The sequence below is a fragment of the Jaculus jaculus genome, chromosome 4, assembly GCF_020740685.1.
Source record: "Jaculus jaculus isolate mJacJac1 chromosome 4, mJacJac1.mat.Y.cur, whole genome shotgun sequence".
Taxonomy (NCBI): domain Eukaryota; kingdom Metazoa; phylum Chordata; class Mammalia; order Rodentia; family Dipodidae; genus Jaculus; species Jaculus jaculus.
The window spans coordinates 43181679-43209598 of NC_059105.1; the positions used below are offsets into that span (position 1 = coordinate 43181679).

At 43.3% G+C, this 27920-nt stretch overlaps 1 protein-coding gene across 11 annotated transcripts in view; it reads left to right on the forward strand.

Annotated features, from left to right (window-relative positions):
- Positions 1-27920, forward strand: part of Ankrd44 (ankyrin repeat domain 44) — a 340447-nt gene that overhangs the window by 178937 nt on the left and 133590 nt on the right. For all 11 annotated transcript variants that reach the window (XM_045147141.1, XM_045147142.1, XM_045147139.1 and 8 more), the window contains exons 3-6: positions 2808-2886; positions 16097-16167; positions 25990-26190; positions 26540-26627. In XM_045147141.1, coding sequence (XP_045003076.1) covers positions 2808-2886; positions 16097-16167; positions 25990-26190; positions 26540-26627 — 439 coding nt within the window. The remainder of the gene's footprint in view (positions 1-2807; positions 2887-16096; positions 16168-25989; positions 26191-26539; positions 26628-27920) is intronic.

Below are 27920 nucleotides of genomic sequence, written 5' to 3' on the forward strand. Positions count from 1 at the left end.
CAGCTCTGGAGAGGCAGAGACAGGAGGGTCTTAGGAATTTGCTGACTAGCCCAGTCTAGCCTACTTAATGAACTTCAGGTCCTTATCTAAAACAGAAGTGGACAGCATTTCTCAGGACAACACCTAAGGTTGTGTGCCCTCCACATGCAGCTGCACACATAGTGCACCCATATACAAATGAGCATGCATTCATAGCACACACACACACGCACACACACACACCCATAGACACACATACACACAGTGATGTAGCTATCATATGGTTCATTTTGGTCACATAACTGATTGGATTCTCCTACCTGTATCATTATTTTACAGTTGTGTGGCTACTGTATTTTCACTTATCTATACATTGCCTGTAGTCATCCATAGATGACATAAGTTTCCAGCTAAGTCAAATTCCTCTTTTTACCCACTTAATATTAGTCCATACCTTCATAAAACCACTCACCAGGTCATCCAACAAATAAACTGGTTTGAAGACCAATTCTTGTCATGTCCCCTGTCTGCCATCTGTTTTAGATATTACTGAGTCACAAAATGCCCCAAAGCAGTAGTCTAAAACAGACAAGAAGAGGGAGAGTTTCAACTGTGAGAAAAATGGAATAATATCCTTGGGCTAAGAAAGGGTTAGTAGGTCAATTATATAGTCAAACGATAAAAGGAATTGTGATTAAAATCAACAGTGAAGCAAGAATCTTGAAAGCATGAAGCTTTGGGAAAAACTATAATGCAGGTTTGGTTACCATTGGTGTGGAGTAATTGGTGAACTGTGGAAGAGGCCAGGCATGGGGACAGCTTCAGTCATTCAGCCGATGCAGAGTGTCTAATATGCTGTCACTATGGCAATAAAGGGGAGAAAAGTCTGTTCTTTACATCAAGGAAGTCTCGATCTTGGAGGAGAGGTGCCACATACTATTGGTGCTGACAGTAATGCCCCTGCACAGAGCTCTTCTGTGCACCCGCCTCCTGCTTGCTTGGGGACTTATCTACAGCTGAGGGCTGGGCAATTGGCTGTTAGCATTCCTTTACATAGTTATGTTTTACCCAACTTATCTGCTGGGGGTAATACGCCACCCCTGCATCAACAGGCTGCTTCTCTGCGTGTGTGAAATGCCTGGCAAGGACGTTGACTGGAGCCTGACAGGTGGAATCTGACCTTGACTCTGTGACATTTCTGTAGGGTCTTGAGGTAACTTCTTAGCATGTCTGAGCCACAGTTTTCCCACTGTGTTTCTCTAAAATGGAGTTATCAAGTCTGCCTTGGTTCTTAGCCTCAGCACCGACCTACTCAGAAAGGCCTTTCCGCTAATGAAGGTACAACCCATTAAAGTCTATAGCGGAAAGCTTACTCCCATCTCCACAAGCGCTTCATCCCATCTGTTTTGATTTTGCCCTAGCCTTTATCTCCGCTTGGAATGATCTCACATGGTATTTATTTACCACTTCTGCAAGTGGCCCCCGTCTCTGGCACTGGAATCCAAGTTGCGTGCGAACAAGGACTGGGTCTATTGCAGTCCCCAATGTCCCCAGAATTTGGTGTGATACGGTCTAGGATTCGGTAAGCTCCGCACGCACTGGCTGTGGTCTAGGCAACAGTCAGTGACTATAGAAAGGCAAACTTCAACAACTGTACTGAGGTTTAAGGTCCTTGTGAACCATTCTTCAGGGCTCCCTTGTAAATGAGGTAAGTCTTGGAGAGGTTTAAACTGTGTTGCCAAGATAGGTTGGAAAACTTCAGAAGACTATTTTTTCAACTGTATTAAAGGGTTAAAAAAATAAATTAATGATAAATTAGTACATGATGATCCATCCTTGACTTGGGCTGGGCTTCAGTAAAATTATCAGTCAGGGAAATGCCACATATAGATGCAGAAAATGAGTTGCTTGTGTGGTTACTCTGTCAGAAGTGAGGAGACGCTAAAGAGATAGCTGGGCTTCTGCCATTGGTTGTCAGACTATTGAAACAGTGCGCCCCAAGAAATTGGAATTTCCCCATGACTGTCTGCTGGGAAAGGGAAAAAGCTGAAACCTAGTGCTAGCCAGAGAAGGGACATGTCTCCAGGAAAGTGACTTCACAGAGCTCTGACAGGAGATACTGGAGCCTGAACGGTGATGTTTGGGATCATACCTTGACCAGGACTACTTAATTGTGTGTACATCTTGCCTTCTGCTTAAACCTAAACCTTATATCAGGACCTCAAAGATGGACTTGGGGGAGTCACTAAACCTCTTTGTTTCTTTTCCCACTGTGGTCACATTGAATAACGCTTTCATTGCTTGCTTGCTTGCTTGCTTGCTTGCTTGCTTTCTTTCTTTCTTTCTTTCTTTCTTTCTTTCTTTCTTTCTTTCTTTCTTTCTTTCTTTCTTTCTTTCTTTCTTTCTCCCTTCCTTCCTTCCTTCCTTCCTTCCTCCCTCCCTCCCTCCCTCCCTCCCTCCCTCCCTCCTTCCCTCCCTCCCTCCTTCCCTCTTTCTTTCTTTCTTCCTTTCTTTCTTTCTTTCTTTCTTTCTTTCTTTCTTTCTTCCTTTCTTTCTTTCTTTCTTGTCCCTTGGATTGACATATTCAGGTGGGTGGTCAAACATCACTCACTAGAGCTGCCAGGACCCAGCTTTGACCCTAACAGCTCGAGCCATGGTAAATGAAGAGACAATTCTTACCAGAACTCACTTGAGTAGGTGTTGGGCCTTCAAGTGTACCTTACAAGTATTTGTTGTAGAGTGAACAACATGTCTGTCTTTACTATGCCAACAAAAGGCACTTTCAGCTGCCACTGACCTGTTGTATATTTTGACGTTGTTTATTGCAGGATTCTGAGAAACGAACCCCTCTTCATGTGGCTGCATTTCTGGGAGATGCAGAGATCATTGAACTCCTGATTCTTTCAGGTAAATAACTGTGCTGCATTCAAAGGCCGCTGCCCTAGCCTTTATCACCATTTGAAATGATCTCTCATGGTGTTTATTTACCACTATTGCAAGTGTCTTCCCCATCCCCCAGGCACTGGCACTGGAATCCAAGTTGAAATGCCAATTCACTAGACTGGTGACTACAGTGAGCCCATACCCAAGTTCTGTATTATGCCCATAGATGTTGATTTGATCAACAGTTTTATCTGTACATGAAACATGAGAAATTGTTGTTTGTGTACAAGGACTTTTCTAGATTCCCATTTATCTAGTCAGGCTCAGCATTATAGAAAAGATCAGTACATTGGGCTATTCTGATTTTTGAGTTGTAAGAAAATAAAATTGGTTTAAAGTCTACATGAACATATGAATTAAAAAAAATTTTTTTTGACATAGGGTCTCATTCTAGCCCAGACTGACCTGGGCTATGTAATCTCAGGGTGGCTTCCAACTCATGAGGATCTTCCCATCTCTGCCTCCCTAGTGCTGAGATTAAAAGCATGTGCCACCACACCCAGCTTATTTATTTTTCATTTTATTTATTATTTATTTGAGAGAGTGAGAAAGAGGGAGGGAGAGAGAGAATATGGGCATGCCAGGGTCTGTATCGACTGCAAATGAAATCCAGATGCATCTTCCACCTTGTGTATCTGGCCTTTCATGGATACTGGGCAATCAAACCTGGATCCTTAGGCTCTGCAAGAACCTTAATTGCTGAGCCATCTTTGAACATGCAAATTTTTAAAAATATTTTTATTTATTTGTAAGAGAGAGAAAGAGAGAGAGAATATGGGTATGGGTATGCCTGGGACTCCTGCTAATGAACTCCACACATCTGTGCCACTTTGTGCATCTATCTGGCTTTACGTGGGTACTGGGAAATATTGAACCCAGGCTGGCAGGCTTTGCAAGAAGCATCTTTAACCACTGAGCCATGTCCCTAGCCCCATATGAATTTTTATACTGAATGTACATAATACTGTATATACTTACTAATTATGTATAATTACCTATATTTAAATTGTATTGCAAAATAATACTATGTTTTCTTATGACATACAACTATGACTATGGAACACAGCTATGAAAACATAGTAAAGGACCATATTAATAATATTAAGTAGAGGTTACCTCTGAATAATCATGTTGAGTAAAAAATGTCTTCATGGAAGGGTATAAAAGGGACTATTACAAGTGTCTATGAAATCTTTTATTTTTTACGAAATTGGGTGCAAATATGGGGAACATGTTAAATCTAGTTTCTGGGCACACTGGTCTTTATGATATTCTTTTTTATCCTACATATTTTAAACCTGTTGTCAGATTAAAGATGCTAATGCTTTCATTTCTGGAAACCTACATGTTCAGTACATCTCACCAAACAGGTTTCCAAAACCATTATGTGGTTTTCCCCTTGAGCGTTTTCTAGACAGATTGCTGGAAGAAACCTGAGCCCCATGCACGTGCCTCGCTGTAGATTGTACTCAGCGAGGCTGTCTCTCTTCCTCCAGGTTCTTGTTTGGAGATTAAAATCTGGAGGAAATGCCTTTGCCGGTAGACTAGACAGGGGACCTATAATAAGACTTGGTCATTGTTTGTGGTAGTAAAGGCAAGCAGCAGAGTTCCAGACTAAGCAATGCCAAGATAAGAGCCCATTCATGTGTCCAAGCTGAGGTGGAGACATTGCAGAAATTGCTGTTACACCCAGGAGAGTTCTTCTTGCTCTCAGTTTTGTCTTTAGGACTCAGATACTCTATGCGAACTGTAAGTCCTGAGCAGCTAACACTTGTGTGGCACTGGGGTTAGATTTTATGGGCATTTCATGTGCTGTCAAGAGTAGATCTTTCAGGAGAGGGCTTAGCAGGTAAATATGCTTGATGTGCAATTTGTGAGGACCTTACTTCCATTCCAGCATTCACATGGGAACATATTCCTGTAAACTCAGCAGTGAGGGGAGCAGAGACAGGAGGATCTCTGGTTCTCAGTGGTCGGCCAGTCTAACTAAAAAATGGGGAGCTCCAGGTTCAGTGAGAGATTCTGTCTTTGGGAAATAAGGGTGACAGAGGTGGACACCTCATATCCTCCTCTGGCCTTTGCACACACATGTATATACATGACACACACTTGCTACAGATAACACAATATAGCATACACCCAAATACAGATTTTTCTTTTAGCAAGTCAGAGGATGTTCTGGGGATGTGTTCCAGAAAGTGAGTATTTTTTTGGTGTTGGTACAGACCTTGGCTAAGAGCCAGTACTACATACCTAGCCAGTTGTTCTTGCAGATGAAATTTGGCCCATGGAAAATTTTAGACAGAGTCAGTGGCCCTGTAAAATAGGGGACTTTGTGATATGGTACCTGATGGCTCCAAGTTATTGTATCTTCATCCAAACAGTGTACAGAGTTTGCATTCCAGGTTTGTAAGTCTAAAGTCCAAAATGCTGTAATGTTGCCACAAATGGAAGATTCCACACCTGACCTCATGCGACGAGTCACAGTCAAAATGCAGGTACAGAGCTGGAGAGGTGGCTTAGCGGTCAAGGACCTTGCCTGCAAAGCCTAAGAACTCATGTTTGACTCTCCAGATCCCTTGTAAGTCAGATGCACAAAGGTGAGGCAAGCTCAAGGTCACCCATACCCACTAGGTGGTGCAAGTGTCTGGAGTTCAATTGCAATGGCTGAGGCCCTGGTGTGCCAATACTCTCTCTAAAATAAAAAAAAAAATGCAGGTACAGTAAAAATGCATGAAATTACCTTCTGGCTATGCATGTAAGGTACATATGAAGCGTGAATGAATTTAACTCACGTGTAGGCTTGGCTCCCATCCCACTATGCATATCCAAGTAGCTGAAAGTTCCCCATCCCCATTCCAAAACCAGAACCCTTCTGACCTCAGCTTTGTAAGATAAGGGGTAGTCAGTCCATAAAGAAAGGAGGTCTCACAGAGGGGGAGGGCCATAAGAGAGGGTACTGGGGAGAGAACTAATGGGACAAAGTATAATGGCACGTATGTGTGAAGATGCCATGATGAAACCTAAAACATTAATAAAACAATAAACAAAAAATTAAAAAAAGACATCAGTGATAGTATTGGAAGACTGTTTGTCTTGTGGATGTGCAAATTGAAATGTTTGTTAGATTCTAGATTGTCCTTTTTTTTTTGAGACAGGGTCTTGTTATATAGTACAGGCTGGCCTAAAACTCATGCTCCTCCTTTTTTAGCTTTGAAAAGGAGAGTTTTGGGCTGGAGAGATGGCTTAGCGGTTAAGCGCTTGCCTGTGAAGCCTAAGGACCCCGGTTCGAGGCTCGGTTCCCCAGGTCCCACGTTAGCCAGATGCACAAGGGGGCGCACGCGTCTGGAGTTCGTTTGCAGAGGCTGGAAGCCCTGGCGCGCCCATTCTCTCTCTCTCCCTCTATCTGTCTTTCTCTCTGTGTCTGTTGCTCTCAAATAAATAAATAAATAATTTAAAAAAAAAAGAAAGAAAAGGAGAGTTTTAATTCCACTCCATGAAGTTCACCCATAGGAGGGCACTGATTGCTTGATAAACTAGGTTTTACGTCGCCTTCACGTGGGCAGAGAATTTACCAGTCTACTATGGCTGACTCAGAGGAGTCAGGAGAAGTTGCTGTATTTATATTACACTCTACAGCTGCTAGAATTACACAGTTGTTCATCTCTTTAGTATAAGTTTTGTTCACCTTGCAATGGAATCTTGCTCCCCTGCCCTTTCTCCTCCCCATCAAAGTGCGAAGACTTAAGTCATAGGAGAGCATTGAGGAAAGTTCTTTAGCAACTTTATTCAATGGAGACTAACTTTTGGAATTCACATAGTTTCATTTTCCCTGACAGGGCCTTTGTTCAATTTATGTTTTATATCCCTAAAGAAGTATCATAAGAATATAGTGATTTCAAGTCTGATCCTGCATCTGGCAGCTGATCCATTGGGGATCCAGCCATGCCATTTTCTGATTTAATAATGAATGAGGTGTTAATGATCACCACATTGGACAAATAATTTTGCTTTGCCAGAGTAGCCTGTTCCAGCTGTGCTTTCTGTTGTTAAATCTCAGAGCATGGTGAAACCCAAGTTCACTAAATGACTACCAACTTTGTCTCCTGTTAGCCAGGCCAGTGGCACCCTAAATGTCTCTGAGCAGATGTGCTGTGGGGGCAGGGGAGAGGGGAGGGAAACATCTTGAGGATGAATTCAGGCCTTGCACATCTTTTCACCTCCTTATCACTGCCTGTCAAAATTCTGCCTTTGATTTTTCTCCCTGACTCTAGCTTCTGTTTGGGAACTGGCTGGATCAGTGAAGTTCAGTGAGAGCCAATAGTGGGTGAGGATTGAGTTCGGGGCTGGAATACAGGAAGCAGAACCCACAGGAAAAAGGAGCACGGTGGAAGTATCCTGTGGAGAGGATTCTGAGGATGAACAGAGGGACAGAGCCCAGGGTGAAAGGAAGAAACTGAACGTGTGCATGCTCTCACATGAGAGATGGGCAGGTGTAACAACTAAGCACACCTAAATTAATAATAAGCTTACCAGGGTCTCTGCCACCATGCAAGTGGCAGTGTTGCAAAATGATATATTGCGGTTTTTCCAACTGTGCTTCTCAGTCCTCATGCAACTGCCTGCAGAGCTTTGATTCCCTCTCGCCTGACAAATTCTTGTTCTTTGAGACTAGATTTGATATTTGTTTACTTGGTGAGAGAGGAATGGTTAAATAAGGCAGGGATGATTGTGGCCACAAATGTGGTTGAATTATAAAATGCTAAGCCATCTTCTGACAGGTATATAAGCTGAAGCCAATAGCACTCGGAGGGGCATTTGAACCGGTTTTGAGCAATTGCCACCTAAGTGACATTCTCACACCCTTTTCTGAGGTAATTGCTTGGAAAGACATTTGCTCCTGTGCGATTGCTAGATTTGGTTTGTCAAAAAGAGAAACCAGTAGCAGCCTGATTTTATTGTATTCATAATTCATACGCTCTCTCTTTAATGTCTGTTTATCTCGCTAGTTGGAAGCCAGTCTTCGGACAAACCTGCCTTCATAGTAGATTATTGTTCCTGGCCAGTGAGAATTTCCAGTCATCCCACCTCCATCGCATTACTTCCTTCTTCTTCCTTCCCGTCTCCCTAGATGTCACAGCTGAGAGAACAGGAACACTGCTTCTGGAAAAGATGCCAGAGGCCCCTTTACTCCTGATCCCTTGGGAATAGAATTTAGAGGTAATAGGGATAAAATGACAGGCGTACTTGGTTGGCATCAGAATTTGTGGAATTAGAATTTTGAGCTCGTCTTTGTTTCTGAAATGTCAGTTTAGCTTAGTACGTGTTTTCCTGTGGAAGCTTTGTATTGTCCTCTGGTTTAAAAGCATTTGCCTTTAAATCATTAGCCATGCAGCCTGTGTCCTTCGATGCGTAATGACGCCTGACAGGCAGGTAAATAACACAGAGCTTCCTTCGGAAAATTCAGTTATAAATATTCAATGCAGAGCCCAAACCATCTGACGCCCTCCCCTTGCGAGGTAAACAAGACTTGCCAATGTGTCCAGCGGAAGACGATGGGGAAGCTAGCCACGGAGACAGATGACATGAATTCTGATAACACTCTTTTGTCATAGTTTCCGTCGAAGGGAGAGAGAGCTTTTCTTGGCAGCTGCCGAGTCAACCTTCCTGAGGAGCACGAGTGGCGGAATGGAAGGCTTAGTGACTGGAAGAAGCAATTTCCTCCATTTCTAATCCCACGTCTGTCTCTCAGTGGTTCCTGTGACACCAGGGCTGCACGTAAACAACGCGGTGCCCTGCGCTCTGGGCTGTGTCTGTTGCCCCAAGTGCCCCAGCGTGCATGAGGTCCCCTTTCTCCTTGAATGAGTTTCATATCGAAAGCCACATTTGGATCTACATACAACCAAACATTTTCAGAATATATAGATAATAGTGATAGTAATAACAATGCAGGTACATCAATATAAGTTTAAAGATAAGAGAAATGGGGCTGGGACTTGTAGCTCAGTTGGTAGAGTGTCTGTCTAGCATGTACAAAGCCCTGGGTTTGATCCCCAGCACTGCATAACTGAGTGTGGTGTCCTATGCCCGGAACCTCAACATTTGGAAGGTAGAAGCAGCAGTCAGAAGTTCAAGGTCATCCTTGGTACGGGACCAGCTTGGACTACAGAAGACCCTGTCTCAAAAAATAAAAATAAGGCTGGAGAGATGGCTTAACGGTTAAGGCACACGCCTGTGAAACCTAAGGACCCAGGTTCAATTCTCCAGGTCCGACGTTAGCCAGATGTACATGGTGGCACGTGGATCTGGAGTTTGTTTGCAGTGGCTAGAGGCCCTGGCATGCCCGTTTTCTCTCTCTCCCTCCTCTCTCTCTCCCTCTCCCTGTCTCAAATAAATAAATAAAAAATTTTAAAAATAATAGAATGAAGGAAATAGGCCAATATTAATAAATATTTCTCATAAAATGAATTATTAGCCATCAGGAACCAAACACAGAAATGAGATTCCATTTTCTGCCAGTCAGATCTGCAGTACTTATTCACTGCTTTTTGGCATGTGTGTGTGTGCATGCATGTGTGTGTAGAGTATAGGTGCTGTGGCATGTGATGTGAGTTGGGTGTGGTACATGCATGTGTGTGTGTGTGTGCATGTGTGTGGAAGCCAGAGGAGAACGCTGAATGTCCTCGTTTTGCTCATCTGCCTGTTTTCTTGAAACAGAGTCTCTTCTATCACCCCAGAGTTTCTGTTTCTTTCTTTCTTTTTGGTTTTTTTTTGAACAGCAAGCCCCAGAGATTCCCTGGTTGCCACTCTCCTCAGGACTGGGCTTACAGACAAGCGTGGTCATGCCAAACGGTTTACGTGGGTACTGGGGGACGTAATTCAGGCCCTTTCTGGCCCTCGTATTTACGCAGTCAGTGCTGTTAACAACCAAGCCATCTCTCTAGCCCTGTATTTATTTATTTTTAAAATATAGTTACTAAAGCATCATTGACACACCACAAACTTCACATATTTAATATGTACATACGCATATATTCGTGAAATCAGCACTACAATAGAAATAATAAACATACTTTCCACATCCAAAAGTTTACTTGTGGACCCCTCCCTCTACTTTTTTTTTGGTATACAACATGTCTTCTGTTTACTTTCCAAATGAATTTTAAGTGCATAACACAGTATTATTGATTCAGATTTAAAATAACTTGTAATATTAAGTATTGATGAAGATATTGGGAAACTAAGCAATCTTATACCATGTGAGTATGTGAATTGGCATACTTTGCAAAGTCATGAGTACCTATTACAAACAAAAGGGTCTGTATTACTTATGATGAATGAAGTTCATTTTTACTTTTCTAGTCTAGAAGTTATTTTATTTATTTATTTTTTTAGTACGGCATTTTTTTTTAATTTTTTTTTTTTTTTTTTTATTTGAGAGCGACAGACATTGAGAGAAAGACAGATAGAGGGAGAGAGAGAGAATAGGCGCGCCAGGGCTTCCAGCCTCTGCAAACAAACTCCAGACGCGTGCGCCCCCTTGTGCATCTGGCTAACGTGGGACCTGGGGAACCGAGCCTCGAACCGGGGTCCTTAGGCTTCACAGGCAAGCGCTTAACCGCTAAGCCATTTCTCCAGCCCTCTAGAAGTTATTTTATGGATGTTCATTATTTAAAGTTTTTGGGTAGTGAAACATGGGAAAAAATTAAAATGCCATTAGTAGAGGGGATGTCTAAAATATGTTATATTTATATTGGAACACATGTAGCAATGAAAAGGAATTGGCTCATCCTGTGTCAGCCTGGATAGATCAGTTAAGTGGAACAAGGAAATTTAGAGTGTTAGTACATTGTACTATAATTTACATGAAAACATATGTCTTAAAATATTGAGCCAGGCATGGTGGCCCATGTCTGCACATGCCTGTATTCCTAGACTTGGAAGACTGTGAGTCTGAGGACAATTTGTGTCGAACTCAGTCAATAGCAATGCTCCCCAGTTTCCATCTCTTGCTTTTCCCTCAGTATTCCATTCTGCTTACCACATGTCAGACACTCAATTAAGGCTTTTGTGTTGAATCCATATAAATTGGTTTTCAGATAGACTCATTCTATCTGCACTCACATTAACAGTCATCACAAGCATCCCACATTATTGAACATTCTTATAAAACACTATGCCTTCACCCTACCGATAGACAGTGTATTATTTAATCAATTCTTTGTCTAACACCAGACTGTGTTTTTCGTATTTTACTATTGTGACCAACCTTTAAATAAAAAGAAGACATGCTTGGAGATTATTTTTGACATTCACCTATTGTTATTTTATTTAGAAAGATGTTTTGGGGCAGTGCCATGAAAGTCAGAAATGAGTTATATGTGTGAGAAAGGAAGAGAGCATGAAGAAGAGGAAGAGGAGGAGGAGGAGAGAAGAGAATAGACAGTGGGAAGGGAGAAGAACGAGGGTGGGACAGAAGGTGAGAGCTGGACTTTCCGGTGGTCCCAGCAGGGGGCCGCAGGCCTGGGTGTGTAAAGTGCCCTGCGCATGCACTGCACTGGCTAAAGCGTCTTGGCGGCCCGGCTGGTGGAGCAGCCCTTGAGGTGAAGTGTTTCTAATTGAAATGTGATGATAAGATAGCAGCGTGACAGCAAAAGGTTCCCCAGGATTCTGGAGTTCTCCCACCTCTGGGGAGATAGGGAGCACAGTGTTCCCCCTCTGCTGAGCTTCTTACCTTGCCCCCATGCAATAGAGGCTGGGAGAGAAGCAGCACGTGGCAGAAGTAATAGTAGACCTTCAAGCAACACATCACTGACTCGAAGTTTTTATTTCAATCCAGACTGTACAGCCCAGGCCATCTCCAGATCCAGCCGCAGTGCTTGCCTCAATCTCTTCCTCACCCAGGGGAGCCTTAGGAGAATGTTGGGAGACACTGAATGGAAAGAGGCTGTTGCAAAGGATGAGGAATGTTTTGCTATCAAGTGAAGCTTACCCAGACCAATAACAGCTAAAAGAATAAGCACCCCTACTAGCCCCCCATTTTTATTCACTATAAATGTTCCAATGCACTAGCTTTCTTAAAAATATTTCAGACATGCCAGGAAATATGGAGACTAATGTAATAAATTCCTATATTCCTCCAAGCTTTAGCAAATCTCAACACTTGGCTATGTTTGCGTTCAATCGTGCTATTGGAGGCATAGCTGCTGCCTCCTAGATGTTCGTACCTCATCCTGTCCTCATCACTCCTGTGTAGAGACGCCAGCACAGAGCTGTCACACGTCAGATCCGTCTCTGTCAGCTGGGCGGCTTCGTATCTACGCATCCATAAGCAACATACAGAATGGGTTTTGTAAATTGGAAAACTTCATCTAATTGCTACTATGCCATAGCTATGACTCTGAGACTTCCTATTTTCATTCATTGTAATGATTCTGAAGTATGTTTGTTTGTATGCAGAGTGTCAGACTGCTTATTTCCATGACTCTGAGCATTCCATTGTATAAATATGCTGCAGTGTATACACTTTCCTCCCCATCAACATGTAACATGCCAATTTCTTTTTAAAAAACCTTGGCATTGACAACCTTCTACAGATAGACAATATATGATCTTAACCCCCCTCAAACACACCCCCTTTCCTCACTCCCGAGTCCCCCTTATACTTCATACCTTCTTTCCAACTAGTCTCTCTTCCATTTTGATGTTATTATTCTCACTCCTATCACGCAGGCCTTGTGTAGGTAATGTCAGCCACTGTAGGGCCATGAATATCAGGCTCCTTTGTGTCTGGAAGACAGCGTTGCAGTGCATTCCTCCCTTTTCTAATCTTGTAAAAATATTTTTATTTATGAGACAGAAAGGGGGAGGGAGATGGCCATGCTAGAACCTCTTGCCATTGCAAGTGCAATCCAAGCACATGTGCCATTTTGTGCATCTGGATTTATGTGAGTACTAGGGAATTGAACCAGGGCCATTAGGCTTTGCAAGCAAGCGCCTTTAGCCACTAAACTATTTCTCCAGCCCCTTCTCCCTTCCTTTGACTCTTACATTCTTTTCGCCACCTCTTCCCTTAGCTTAGAAGGTGTGATAGACATGTCTCAGTGCTGAACACTCCACTGTCCCCTCTTCTCAGCACTTTGCTGACTTTTGAGTCTCCCCAGTGGTCACTGCCTCCCGAAAAGAGAGACTTCTCTAACCAAAAGCGAGAGCAGCACTAATATGTGGGCATAAGCATACGTATTTAGAGGGCAGTTGGGTGGCATAATATATCCAGTTAGCCAGACAAGAGTAGTGGTCTCCCCACTAGCGGTTATGACCTTCCCGTAGCATTCCAATATCTCATTGACATAAACGGTGCAGTGAGTATCTTTACACTTGTGTGAGTTTCCCCAGATGACCTGATTAGGGTGGAACAGCTGGTAGTGGACATGCACGTTCTCAGGTCTACTAGGTAATGGCATGCTATTTCCCCAAGATGGTTGTACCAACACACACACCCAGCAGCAGCTGCATGTGAAGTCCTCCTGTTGCTCCATACCCTCGCCAACTCTGGGCATCATCACCCCTCACCGTTTTCCCTGGTTTGATCGGCATGGAATGATAAGTTAACACGGCTTCCATTTGTTGCTTCCTGATGAATTTTGAGAAGTATCTTCTTTCCACAAGCGCCGTGTTACCTGTGCTCCTTCTTACATTGTCTTACATTCACAAAAAATTCAAAACACAATATGTACTTTACCGAAACTACAAAAGACATGACTCTAGCCCTTAGGACTATGAGGAGGCTGAACTACATATGGGATATGTGCAAGAGAAACCACCTAAAAATAATGACAGCATGCATTTTGCTAGCTAGAGAGATGTGATTTAAACATGATGTGGCCAACTCTATTCATAGCTCAAGAAAAGACCTGGGGAAAATTTTTCAAGGGGTTGAGTAGCTGTTGCGATGTTGGAAGAAGAACTCTGACCTTTCGGGGTAAATGCTTTGTGCTTCTAGACCAGGAAGGTCAGCTTTGCAAAAACTACCAGGCACTGTGTTGCAACCCAGACTCAGAGGAGAAAATCTAAAATCTTGCTCAGGCAGTGGGAATTTTGTTTTAAAACTTACTAATTTTTCTATTTTGTACCTCTTTCATATAAAGATACTTATTTATGCTCCTTCTAGATAATGTTTCTTTGTGTTGTTAAATCGCTGGATTTGAGTTCCTCCTGCACCAAGCTTTTCATTTCCTCTGAAAATCCAAATCATGATTTCAGAAGTGAAGGAGATAGGAGAGGGGCTTTTGAAATAAAAAATTGCTAATATTTGTCTAGGACTTTGCAATTTACAAAGCACCCCCCCCCCAACATTCCTCTGATTGTCCTAGTCACCCAGTAGAGTGGGTGGAGACATGGTAGTATTGTTAGTTTCCTGTACTCATTTGTGGCTTGCGGTCACTGGACCAGCAGGTTCTTAAATAAGAACTCAAATATGGACTTTTGCGCTTACGTTCCATGGTCCTCCCAATCATTTTACCTCAGAGCATTTAGCTCACAGCTTCCTGCTACTGGGGCCAGAGTTACCTGTGGCCTTCGAACATCCAAACGGCAGTATCTGTGTGGCCTGCATTAAGGGAAGGGCTCTGAGACCTTTTATGCAAGTTGGAATTGGTGAAACTGGCTTTAGGTAATTGTAACTTTGATTAAACTAAGCAACAATTCCTCAGTGACTCTCAGCCTTTACAGTGTGTTACAATAACTTTGGGCTCTAGGGAGCTAAGAAAAACAAAAACAAAAAACAGAGACCCTTGTGCTTGATGACATCTCAAATCAATGAAGTCAGAATGGGGGCTGGCGGGATCAGTGCTGTGGATGGTATTTGTTCTTCCTTCAGAGAGATTCGCTTTAATGCTGCTAGTCAGTGCCTTACAGTACACTTGCAGCTCACTTGTCCCCATGGAAGCTCCTGCTGCCTGTGTAGAGGATTTCTGTTTTCGGCCCTCAGCCGGCTGTGGCCTTGTGGAGACGAGCTGGCCTCCACTTCCACTTGACTCACTCTCTGGGTTCTTGACCCACAAGGTGCCTCCTCTTTTCTTCTGATCCCCCACCTTACTTTGTAGTATCTTTGCTTTGTGCCTCTGTTTGCCATCTTCCCAAGCTGCTGTCCTCACAGTCCTGAGGGTAAAGTAGGCTTCCCTCATGGCATCCACAAAGGCCTCTTTGTTTCTCTTCCTCTTTGTAGCCCTGTTAGAAAACTCAGAAGGCACCATGGCGCTGAGAAGAAGTGACAGGGGAGTGTTCAGCACCGAGACATCTCTATCTCACCTTCCAAGGCTCAGGGTCTGTTGCGGAATAGATGGTTGAAAGAAAGAAAGAGCCAAAGGAAGGGTCGGATGGCTCATAGTGCAATCTTCCACACACAAATGACCTGGATGACGTCACAGTGCCCGACACTACCTACACAAGACCAGTATAATAGGAGGAAAAGATGGTGACATCAGAATAAAAGAGCAGCTGATTGAGTGGGGGAGGGATATGATGGAGTGGAGTTGCAAAGGGGAAAGTGGAGAGGGGAGGGAGTTATCATGGTTTATTGTGTATAATTATGGGAGTTGTCAATAATATATAAAAAAAAAGGAACATTCCATGTCTGACTAGAGGGTTGCTCAGAACCCCGGCTCACAAGACAAGAAGCTTGTATTGGGTGTGCCAGCTGTTCACACATAGCCATGGGCTTGGCTCTCATGGGGGAGTAGTGAAGATGTCCAGGAAGCGGGGGGCAGTTCTCCTTGCATGAATCCATTCACGTGCAGCCCCCGCTCCGTGCTGGTGACGTGGCCTCAGAGTGCTGAGCACAGGCGCTGACTGTTCCCAGTGAGAGCCGGTTCCAGCGTGTGCTCGAGCCCCGCTGCCCATCCACAGCACGAGGGAGCCATGAGTTATCCATCTGCACAGACTACTTGTCCAAAAGCTGTTTCCACAACATCTGATTAGTCCTAGTAGAATAATTGGGATTTTTAGATAAGACAGATTTCTGCTGGTCCCCCAGCCCAGGTTACAAACTTCTTCAAATCACAACTGATGCAAGGGAAAGACGTGCTGATTACCCCAGCAGACACAGCGTCTGACTGAGCATCGCGGGAGGTCCCGTGCCTCCACCACGCCTCTAACTTGTGCCCTTTGGTTGCAGGAGCTCGTGTAAATGCCAAGGACAACATGTGGCTGACCCCACTGCACCGGGCTGTTGCTTCCAGAAGTGAAGTGAGTGACTACTTTATTTAATCTAATACTTACCATCCCGAGAAAAAGAATCATTCTTTTTGAGAGTTGGAGATCCTCATAGATGGACAAAGGCTTTTACCTCTCATGCTTATAGGGGTACCAAAACCCAATCTGAGTGTCTCCTGAATGTCAGACGTGGAGCAGGAGGAGGTCTCTGGGTACTGCTCGCTGGACAGCAAGAATCTTGACTTCAGTAAGCTTGCAGTCTCAAGGGCCAGAGAAACAGGAAGCAGATCGGTGCAGTATCAGAGTGGAATTGGAGGAGGAAGCAAGTAACTGCTTGTTTGAGGAAGAGAAGTCTCCTCAGAGGGGATGTCAGCTTAGCTGGTCCTGAAAGGATCAAGCAGGGATCCAGTAGGCCTGGAGAGAGAAGGAAGGCAGAGGCAGGAGGTGTGGCAGTGAGTGCATGAGGGCCCAGGTGCACGCTCTTGAGGGAGCTTCAAAGAAAAGGTCTCTGGTTCCCAGCCTTGAGGGAGAGAACACACCCCAGATGTTTTCAGTACTTAGTGACCTTGTCAAAACCTTCCATCCTTAACACATCCATTTCTCATCAACCGCCAGCCCACAGTCTTTACATATCTGTAGTATGTTTGAACCACTGGGCTGATTTCTATGTCTAAGAATGGCATTTGTTGCTTCCCCAAGTAACCAGCAACCTCTGACAATTTTCTCAGGGGAAAAAATTCTTCGTAGATGATACTTGCGAGGAAGGAATTAAATGTTAACTCAGAAAAGATAAAATCTTCATAATAGTGTCAGTTTCTGATAAAAATTGGAGTCTCTGGATTTGTCATTACAGTGGACCATTTGGTGGACATCAGAAGCCAGGCTCTGTGCTACGCTGCGGAAGTTCTAAATCAGGCTCCTTCTTCTTTTGAAATTAGTCCACTTGCCTTTTGTGTGTGTGTGTGTGTGTGTGTGTGTGTGTGTGTGTGTGTGCGTGTGTTCCCTAACTAACAGGTGGGGCAAATGGAAGTAGGCTTGAGGGGAAATTTTAGGGAGAGTCTGGACTGGCATCTTGCATTTGGCTGTTAGCTCGTGCCAAGGAAGAGGTCTGGTTTTAGCTTGAAAGCCAGCATATCTGTCTGTTGCTCAGATTGGCAAGGCCTGAGATTGACTCCATGCAGGTAGTAAAAACGGTTTCTTGATTGAAAAACTTCTAAGCCTGTCCTACCTTCAGCAGCGCTTTGGCTCCCCAAATCTAGCACATCTGGATTTCCCAGGTTGTAATCAATTTGGAACCAAGTAACACTGTGTCTTTGTCTGCTGCACAAGCCCCCAGTCATTCCATCCTCCTTCCTTGGTCACTTTTCCCAAGGCTGTGAGGAAATAGGAGGCTGTTAATGAAACACTTATCAAATATATTTTGCAATGCTGTTTTCTAGAGATGAGCACGGCATAGGCTGCCAGAGAGAGTATTCTGAGATGTTGTGAACCCTTCCTATTGTCTCCCCTGCTTGGCTTATTCTTGTTGCTTCTTTGGATTTTTTTTTCTTGGAAAAGATTACTTGTGAGAAAAGGAGCTAAATGTACATAATGTGTTATTAATTAAATGTATATAAGCCCAGAGAGTATAACACATACTTATGGAAGCTTAGTACATGCTTCTGCCCATTGGGTGGAAGGCTTTGTTTATGTATTGTGGGCTTAGAGGGGAGCACACAGTGTGGCCTCAGAGGTCCAGGTGCTTGGGGACAGGTAGCAGGTCCAACATGGCCTGCATATGAGTATGGTGACGTCTCGTTTGTGTTCTTTCTGCTGAGATGAGCTAAGAGTAGCTCCGAAAGGAATTTGCTGAACTTTTTGCTTTCTTCTAGAGATTGTCTTTGGGTGAGAAAAGTTAAACAATGGGTGCTTGTGTTGTCAGTGTGCTGGATTGAGGATGTTATGTCTACCTCAGTGTTGCCATTCTGAGCATTTATTAAGCACACATTGTGTTCTAGGTAGTATGCTAAGGACCTCTGCAACATTCCATGTTTATGCCTGAGCCACCCTCTGATACTGGCATTATTGGTAAGACTGAGGAACCAAGACCTCAGAGAAGTTAGGTGTGGAATAGAAGGTGTTACAGCCAGTGAGTGGAGAGGAGTAGGCCCAGGGAGCTTGCTCACTTGCTCGCTTGCTTCCACACCACGCTCCACTGCTTCCCTCAGATGACATATGAACCTCTGGATACTGTTCCAACCACAATGACACACCTGGCTTTGCCTTCTGTGTAGACACGAGTCCTAAAAAAAATGAGAACAAAGAGCTTCCCCAGAGAGTTGAGCAGGACAAATACTTTTCTTTATAGCTTAGGTTTTTATATTTTCCTCTTTTCTCTAAAAACATTGCTATTACTATGGGTTAAATCCTACTAGATAGGAGAATTGGCAAAAATTACATGGAAGACTAAAATGTTACTGCCTCCTTGAAGTCATCATCTTTGTAACTAGAAGAAGAGGTTTATGTTGAGAATGTGGGTCACCTGCAGTGGGAAGAAAGCAAGCTTAGACTGTAGATCAGTTATGCTCAGGCTTGGTGTCCATGGTTAGCTGGGTGCTTAGTAGACATATTGTTCTAGTCTGATGGAGGAGATTGTTGGGCCTAGAAATCTGCTTCTTAACAAGAGGATTCAGATGCATGTGGTCTGCCTGTCACTCTGTGAGTCCTGAGATTTAAGATAGGGAATATCTTTGTGTCTGTCTTTCCTAACATTTAAAAATAGCATCTTGTAGCCAGGTGTGATGGCGCACGCCTTTAATCCCAGCACTCGGGAGGCAGAGGTAGGAGGATCGCCGTGAGTTCGAGGCCACCCTGAGACTCCATAGTGAATTCCAGGTCAGCCTGGGCTAGAGTGAGACCCTACCTCTATAAAAATAAAATAAAATAAAATAAATAAATAAAATAAAAATAGCATCTTGTGAATGTTCTCTTTGAATTCCCTCTAATCCCAGTCTTCACCCAACTCCAGCTGTACTACTAGTTCTCAGTAGAAATCAATGATAATTTAATAATGGAGGCAAGTTGAGTTTGGTAATAGGTACCTCTGGAAGAACAGTAACATTAATTGAACAAATTGGTTGAGTATGAATTTGTACAATTCTTACAGAAGATGAAGTTGCTATAATCAATGTGGATAAAAGCACCACATGATGACAGTAAAACATTTACAGCCTCAGGACTTAAGAGCGGAGTCCAGCATGTCAGCCTACACTACCGTACATGTCCCATTAACATGCGCTACAGATTTTTATGATGATCATACCAATATATTTATGCCACCAATATTTATTAAATACATTATGTGTAAGGCGCCTGCTATGCTTTGTGGAGAATATGGAAAGTTGTGTGAGACCCAGATCTGGGTGTAAAAGCAACTTATAACTTACAGTCTTTGAAATTGCTAATGTCAGCAAGAATTATTTATAGTTGTTAACGTTGCTTTTCCATGAATAATTTATGATTGACTTAAGTGCAGTGCACATTTGAGGGTGAAAACATAATTAATAGTCATTGTGACAATTTTTAAGACACAGCTTTCTAGTTTTCTCAACTTTTTCATGTGCTATAGTGTATGTGTACACTTCTTCCTATGAGGTCAGAATGGCCTTTATTAAAGAAAAACAACTTGGGCTAGAGGAGTGGCTTAGCTGTTAAGGTGCTTGCCTGTAAAGCCAAAGGGCCCATGTTCAATTCCCCAGGACCCACATAAGCCAGATGTACAAGTTGACACATGTGTCTGGAGTTCATTTGTAGTGGCTGGAGACCCCGGCATGTCCATTCTCTCTTTCCCAAATAAATAAGTAATTTTAAAAAATTAAAAAGAAACTCATAAAAAGTGGAAATCAAGTGACTGCAGGTGTCATCTCTGATTCGAGACATGCAGGACAGTCTTCCCTTCTGTCTGCATCTCATGTAGTACGTTAGCCACAGCATGCCATTCGACACAGCCTACCCACGGTCCTAAGACTGAACGTTAATGGGGCTGATGCCTGCACTCAGGAGAAATGCAGGATCCTTCTTGGCGTTTATTTATTTTAAAAAGAAACAAAGGTTTTGGAGGTGCATCTTGTGCAGTGTGTGTATACATCAGTGCCACCAGCCTGTGAGCTACTGTCTTACCTGTCATGATAAGAGTACACATTCAGCCAGATGTGGTGGCGCACACCTTTAGTGCCAGCACTTGGGAGGCAGAGGTAGGAGGATCACCATGAGTTAAAGGCCACCCTGAGACTCCATAGTGAATTCCAGGTCAGCCTGGGCTAGAGCGAGACTCTACCTTGAAAAATTGAAGCAAAAAAACTACACATTAGAGACCATGAGAAAAATTTAAATAATTTAATAGCTATATGTTGTGATGTATGTCTGAATCCTAGCAATCAAGAGGCGGAGGCCAGCCTATGCTACATAGAAAGCCTATGTCAAAAAACAAAGCAAACAAGCGAAAGAAAACCAACAAAAGGAAAATTTTCATACATGCTAATTTCACTAACAGATGTTAATAATTCTGAGTCTTTGTATTTTGGTGCTTTACTATTATAACGATTTTCAATTTTGTTTTCAAAAGTCATAAAATTATAATCTTTAAGACAGAGTCTGCTGTATAGTTTCGGTTGGTCTTTGACTTGTGATCCTCCTGCCTCAGCTTCTCAAGAGCTGGCATTGCAGACCTGTCCCACAATGCCTAGTTGATATGATAATTTTAAAATACTAGTCCTTCACCACAGATCATTGGGAAAGCCTTTATTGCAGTATCTTTTCTTGATCCTGAAAGTATTTGACTTCTCACCTGCTGTGTTAGTTTCTACTTTACCTTGTAGATTTTTTGAAGCAAATTTCTATCTGCTAATTTTTAGCCAGTGCGTGAAATAATAACAAAAGAGACTTTTTGATTAAAAAATTATTACTTCCCTAAATAGTCATAAAACACTCCTTTCAAAAACCAAGTTAAAGAGCTTCCAGGGTTAAATTTTTAGAAATAAAAATGTGGTTTTAAAGTGCAAGTCTTCTTTTAAAAATATTTTTATATTTATTTATGTATTTTAGACAGAGAGTCAGGTAGATGAGAGACAGAGTGAGAGAGAGAGAGAGAATGGGGGCGCCAGGGCTTCTAGCCACTGCAAATGAACTCCAGACACGTGCACTGCCTTATGCATCTGGCTTATGTGGGTCCTGGGGAATCAAACTTGGGTCCTTTGGCTTTGCAGGTAAACACCTTAACTGCTAAGCCATCTCTCAGCCCAAAAGTCTTTTTTTATTAAAGTTTTCATTGATAACCTCTAACATATAGGCAATATAACATGATTATAATGTGTTCCCACAACTTTTCTTTTTTCCCTCCTCCCAAGTCCCCCTCAACTGAATCCCTTCTTCTTTCTAACTAGTCTCTTCCATTTTGATGTCATCATTTTTCCCTCTCCTATCATGCAGGTCTTGTGTAGGTAGCATCAGCCACTGTGGGGTCATGAGTATCAAGGCCACTTTGTTGTCTGGAGGACAGTATTGCAAAGCACCCCTTCCCTTATTTTGGAGCTTAAATTCTTTTTAAAAATAGTTTGTATTTTCATTTATTTATTTATTTATTTGCATCTGGCTTTACGTGGGTACTAGGGAATTGAACCCAGGTCATCAGCTTTGCAGGCAAGTGCCTTAACCACTGAGCCATCTTCCCAGCCTAGTTCTTAAGTTCTTTCCATCATCTCTTGCACAATAGTCCTTGAGCCTTAGAGGGAGCGATAGAGATGTCTCAGTGCTGAGTACATTGCTGTTACTGCTTCTCAGCACTCTGGTAAATTTTCAGTCTCCTAGTGGTCACTGCCATTTGAAAAGAAAAGCTTCTCTAACCAGAAGTGAGAGTATCCTTAATATATGGGCACAAACATTAATGTTTATGGGGCAGTTCAGTGGACATAATATATCCATTTAGCCAGACAACAATAGTAATTTCCCTGCTACAGCTTACGACCTCCTAAACCATAGGTTTCTGATTAGGTTTGCATTCCCTTCCATAGAGCAGGCCTCAAATTCAATCAGAGAGCATTTGGTTTCCCTCATAACAGACATGAAACCATTGTACCAGTTGGTATATTTGGCCTAGCTGCCCAGCCATCAAGCTTGCAGGGTCCACTGCTGGTTCATTACATTGATGACTTTCTCCCACAAGAGACTGTGTATATCTTTCCAGCATCCTCACAGTAGGGAGAAGGCTTCCAGCTCAACTCCAGCTTGACTTCTCAGTGACCTGCAGCCCAGCATGTGGTGTCGCCAGCAACAAGGTCTTACCCTCTAGGTCTGGTGGGCAACCAAGAGCGTTGGCAATAATAGCCTGTAATGTTTTGGGGGCAACAGGGACCTCCCCGGCCAACAACTTGCTGGCAGGTATCCCACCCCTGGCACTGAAATTTTCTTATAACAATGTATAGTTTCTAGGCCAGCATTATCCATTCCCACGGGGTACTTCTGCTACAACTTTTTACTTCATATGTATATATATGTAAAACTTATCTAGTGAAGATGGTTTCCATATGGCTTTTTAATGACATCTTTAATTGTGATCAGTCCTACTCCCACACCCTGCTCTCTTCCATTGCCTCCCCTGACCCCCCACAGACTATCTCACCCCCAGTGTTTTGTCCTTCTACTGACAGGTCTACTACATTGTCCCCTTATGTCCTCCTCTTTTCTTGCTCTCGGGGCCCCTGTCTAGCTTCTTGGCCCAAGCGTTGGACTTCTACTCCAACTCACATCTCTGAAGCTAGGATTCATGTACGACAGAGAACATGCAGCATTTGACTTACTGAGCCTGGGTTACAAGACTTAATATAATCTTTCCCAGTCCACCACCCTGCCACTCAGTAATTTCATTTTTCTTTACAGCTGAATAAAACTCCACTGTGTAAATGTACCACATCTTCATTATCAGATGATGGGCATCTAGGCTGGTTCCACCTTGTACCTATTGTGAATAGAGCAACAATAAACATAGATGAGCAAATATCTCTATAATAATGTGTAGTCCTTAGGGTATATGCCAAGGAGTGCCATAGTTGGATCATGTGGTAAATCTACTTTTTAGCTGTCTTGGGAACCTCCTCACTGATCTCCACAATGGCTGCACCAGTTTTCATTTCATCCAACAGTGGAAAAGAGTTCCTTCAAGTCTTTTTTAACCAAAGCTTTGGTGTGAGCCAAATATGATATTAAATTCCCATTCAATATATTAAACCAATTTGGCAGGTCAAAACTATAAAATTTTTAAATGTAAATCACCAAGGAGAATTAACATCTGGATGTCCTTATGGCTGAGACTATGAGCTGAGTAAGTTTTGGCTTACTAGAAATACTTCAACCTGAGTGAGCCAGGCTGACAGGTTGTAACCATGAACGTTAGCCATATTGCCCAGATATGAAGTTGATTAGCAAAGGACCAGGTCAGCCCAGAAGACCACTAGACCTCCTCCATTTTATTTGCCTGTGAATTTAATCCCGTATTTCCCTCCACCTGTAAAGTATTGGGAGTGATCCTGGGGGCCCTGTGCAGAGTAGACAGATGCTTGACCACAGAGCTGTATTCCCAGCCCCATAATCACTGTAAACTACTGTATCTTAAGACTTAAAAAGTGATATCTGGAAGGTCAGAGCTCCTCCTTTGCACACTCTACATTTCTTGATAGAGTTCTTCTGTTTAGGAAGGTGAAAGTATGAGAGTCATTATGGAAACAGATAAAGAAATGAGAATGGAAAATGGCAAAGTTAAAACATTGTGCAAAAGCAGGAGAGTACATGAATCCTCTTTAAGGTGTCCTTGAGCTGTCAGAGAGCATCGGTATGAAAGGCTGCTGTAATGACATTTTCAGACGACAGCTGTGTAGAGTTCCCAAAGAAGAGATTAGAGACGCCATCCAGTCCTTGTTTCTTTCTTCCTGATAATGAAGGAGAACTGTTTCTTTTACTTAGCGTTGAAGAGTAATTCAGATGTCAGTCTCAATCATCTTGGCTTTAAACAGACATAATTGTGTTGGAACTACATGCCCTGCCCTATGAAAAGTCTAATATTCAAAGTGCTTTCAAAGAATTGGGAAGATTTAAATGGTTGGACACCTGGCCTCCAAGCCTTCATGCATCCTTCCTCTCAGTTTTCTGTCAGGCTGCTGATGTGCCTCTCACCCTGGCTCATGTGATCTCTTCTGTCCTCACCCACTCTTTCCTGGGGTACTCCGAGTGCAGTTTACTCGCGATATAGAACTCTGTGGCTTGACTGATGGCTTAGAGGTTAAGCGCTTGCCTGTGAAGCCTAAGGACCCCGGTTCGAGGCTCAATTCCCCAGGGACCACCTTAGCCAGATGCACAAGGGGGCACATGCATCTGGAGTTCGTTTGCAGTGGCTGAAGACCCTAGTGTGCCCATTCTCTCTCCCTCTCTGCCTCTTTCTGTCTCCGTCTGTCACTCTCAATAAATAAATAAATAAATAAATAAATAAATATAAACAAACAAAAAGCCAGGTGTGATGGTACATGCCTAAAAAACAAAAGCACTCTGCAGACCTGTACATTACCATTCAGGTTCACTGTTGACCTTTCACTGCAGAGCCAAGGGCCTTGCTTAACATGGAGTCCACCAAGTCTCACAGTAGCAGCAGTCTTACTTAAAAGAGCATTTGGTTTTAACCACCTTTTATTTCTTTATTTGCAAGCAGAGAGAGGTAGAGAGAAGAGAAACAAACAGAGAATGGGCACACCAGGGCCTTCAGGCACTGCAAATGAACTCCACATGCATATACCACTTTGGGCATCTAGCTCTATGTGGGTCTGGGAAATTGAACCTGGGTCATTAGGCTTTGCAGGCAAGTGCTTCAACCACTGGGCTATCTGTTCAGTCCAGGAATTTGGTTTTAAGTAATTTTTTTTGACTTTTTGTTGTAGGGTCTCTGTCTAGCCCAGGCTCACCTGTACTTCACTATGTAGTCTCAGGGTGGCCTTGAACTCACAGCGATCCTCCTATTTCTGCCTCCTGAGTGCTGGGATTAAAAGCATGCACCAACATGACTGGCTTTAGATAATATTTTTAAAATATTTTTTTTTATTTATTTGAGAGACAGAGTGAGAGAAAGAGGCAGAAAGGGTACACCAGGGCCTCTAGCCACTGCAAACTCCAAATGCATGTGCCATCTTGTGCATCTGGCTTTACATGGGTATTGGGAAATTGAACCTGGGTCCTTTGGCTTTGCTGGCAGGTTACATAGTGAGATCCAGGCCAGTCTGGATAACTTAGTGCTGCCCTATCTCAAACAGCCCAACCGATCCAACCAACTAACCAGTTACCCATTGTAATGGAAAAGGTTGGAGAAGATGGAAACGTTTCATAGCTCCAAGCTAAGACGGCATCTCACTCACATAAGATGGAAGGTTGCGTGTTACATGTCATTTAGAGCCAAGACTCATAAATTAATCCACATGTGTATGATAGGCTTTAGAAAGTTATCAACAAATACCTCTACCTTTAGGTGATCTTTTGTGGACTTTTTTTCCATGGATATTTTCCCCAAGTATGGCACATATGCTCTCATTTGTCCCAAGAATACCTTGTAAGAAATCTCTCCTTACAAGATTGATTTGAGTTTTACAGGGGGCTGGGCAGGTCTCTTAGCTTGACAAAGCAAGAGAAAGTGAACTGTTCCACTCTCTGACACCCACCACACACGGGCAGGCTTGTCTGGGGGTGGGGAGGCAGATCCAGGAGAGAGGCCCTCCTTCATTCTCCCTGCGCTCCTGTGGCTGTGAGCGCCTGTCACTGACCTCTGCCCACGCTGCTATGTTGTAGGAAGCGGTGCAAGTATTGATCAAGCACTCGGCCGATGTCAATGCGAGGGACAAGAACTGGCAGACCCCCCTCCACGTGGCAGCGGCCAATAAGGCCGTCAAGTGCGCAGAAGTGATCATCCCGCTACTGAGCAGCGTCAACGTCTCGGACCGAGGTGGGCGCACAGCCCTGCACCACGCGGCCCTGAACGGCCATGTAGAGGTGAGCGCTCTCATCGCCGGGAACCAACGCTCCGCTCAGTCCCTCTTGGCCACAAGCAGAATCCATTTGATTTCTTAGAGTTTTAGAGAATGTGAGGATAATACTGGAACATCGCTTGGGTAATTCTGCCCATTCTTAAATTTAGAGCCATAGTGAATTTTAAAAAGTAGCCTGTCATTTCAGTCTTCTCCTTGGACACATGCCACAGGGCCCTGCTGCAACATCATCTACTTCTGCAGATCCCTGACTCATTTTTGTGGTTGATGTTTATTTGGTTCAGATCACCTGCAGGCAGTCAGGAGCCTCATTATAGAGGGAACCCTTGATTTCATTGTTGGTTTTCTTTCAGATGGTCCATTTACTTTTGACCAAAGGGGCAAACATCAATGCATTTGACAAGAAGGACCGACGGGCCCTCCACTGGGCAGCATATATGGGTAAGGATCCTGTGTGTGGTAAGCAAAGTGTAAGGGACCTTAGCTGAGTGGTAGAGCACTTGCTTAGCATGCGTAAGGTCCTGGGTTTGATCCCCACCACCACAGGCAAGCCAACAAAGAAACAAAAACAAGCAGATGATCTTGCAGGTTTCTTGGTGTCCTCTTGGGCAAGACTGACTTCTAGCTTGGTGTTGCAGATTTGGCCCATTTTCTTGGCACACATAGAGTGTTCTACTTGGGCAGTTGCCTTGTCAGGGGTTTATTTATGCTGGAAAGAGGATGAAGAATCATGGCCTGGACCTAGCAGAGCATACCTCACTCTGGGTCGGAAAGCCTCACACTGCCTCTTTTTTTTTGAATTTTTATTTATTTATTTATTTGAGAGTGACAGACACAGAGAGAAAGACAGATAGAGGGAGAGAGAGAGAATGGGTGCGCCAGGGCCTCCAGCCTCTGCAAATGAACTCCAGACGCGTGTGCCCCCTTGTGCATCTGGCTAACGTAGGACCTGGGGAACCGAGCCTTGAACCGGGGTCCTTAGGCTTCACAGGCAAGCGATTAACTGCTAAGCCATCTCTCCAGCCCACACTGCCTCTTTTAACTTGCCATGGCAGCACATAGGGTGTTTAAAACAGAAGGAGGTCTGCCTAGCAAAGCAAGGGTGTGACTGCCATTTGTCTTTTTATTTATAACCAATTTTGAAAGGAAAAAAAGGGGAAGGAAGGGAGGAAACCCCTTGGCTGTTTTGCAGCTGGAAGCAATGGTATCACTGTGGAACCTGCTGCACCGAGGACAGAGCTGCACCCTTCTATCCTTTGGTTGACATAAAAACCATAGACAAATGATAGACCTCACGGTTTATCCTCAGCGTAGACATGGGGAATAAAGAACTAAGATTTTCCTGTTGCATTTATAATTGGAGAGCATCGTGCACTTCCAGAAGAAGATAGCATTCTATCAGCCCCACGTTGCACACGAGCTGCATGCCCACCCACGGGATATCATTTGGATAAATTCCAGAAGGTCTTCATTGCAAGATATGACAGTGGTGATGTCTGTGCATATTTATTATATTAGATCAGACTATGCGTTATACTAAGGGGAGGAACATCAGGAAGAAATATGAATGATGTGACCTCATTTCTGTAAAAATCTATAGAATAAATTGGAAAATATATATACTGAAATAGTAGTTGATTAGGAATTAGTGATTAGGATTATTTTGGTTTTCTTTTAACACATTTTGCCTTTTTGAATCCATCTAACAAATATAACATGCCTTGTATCTAATTT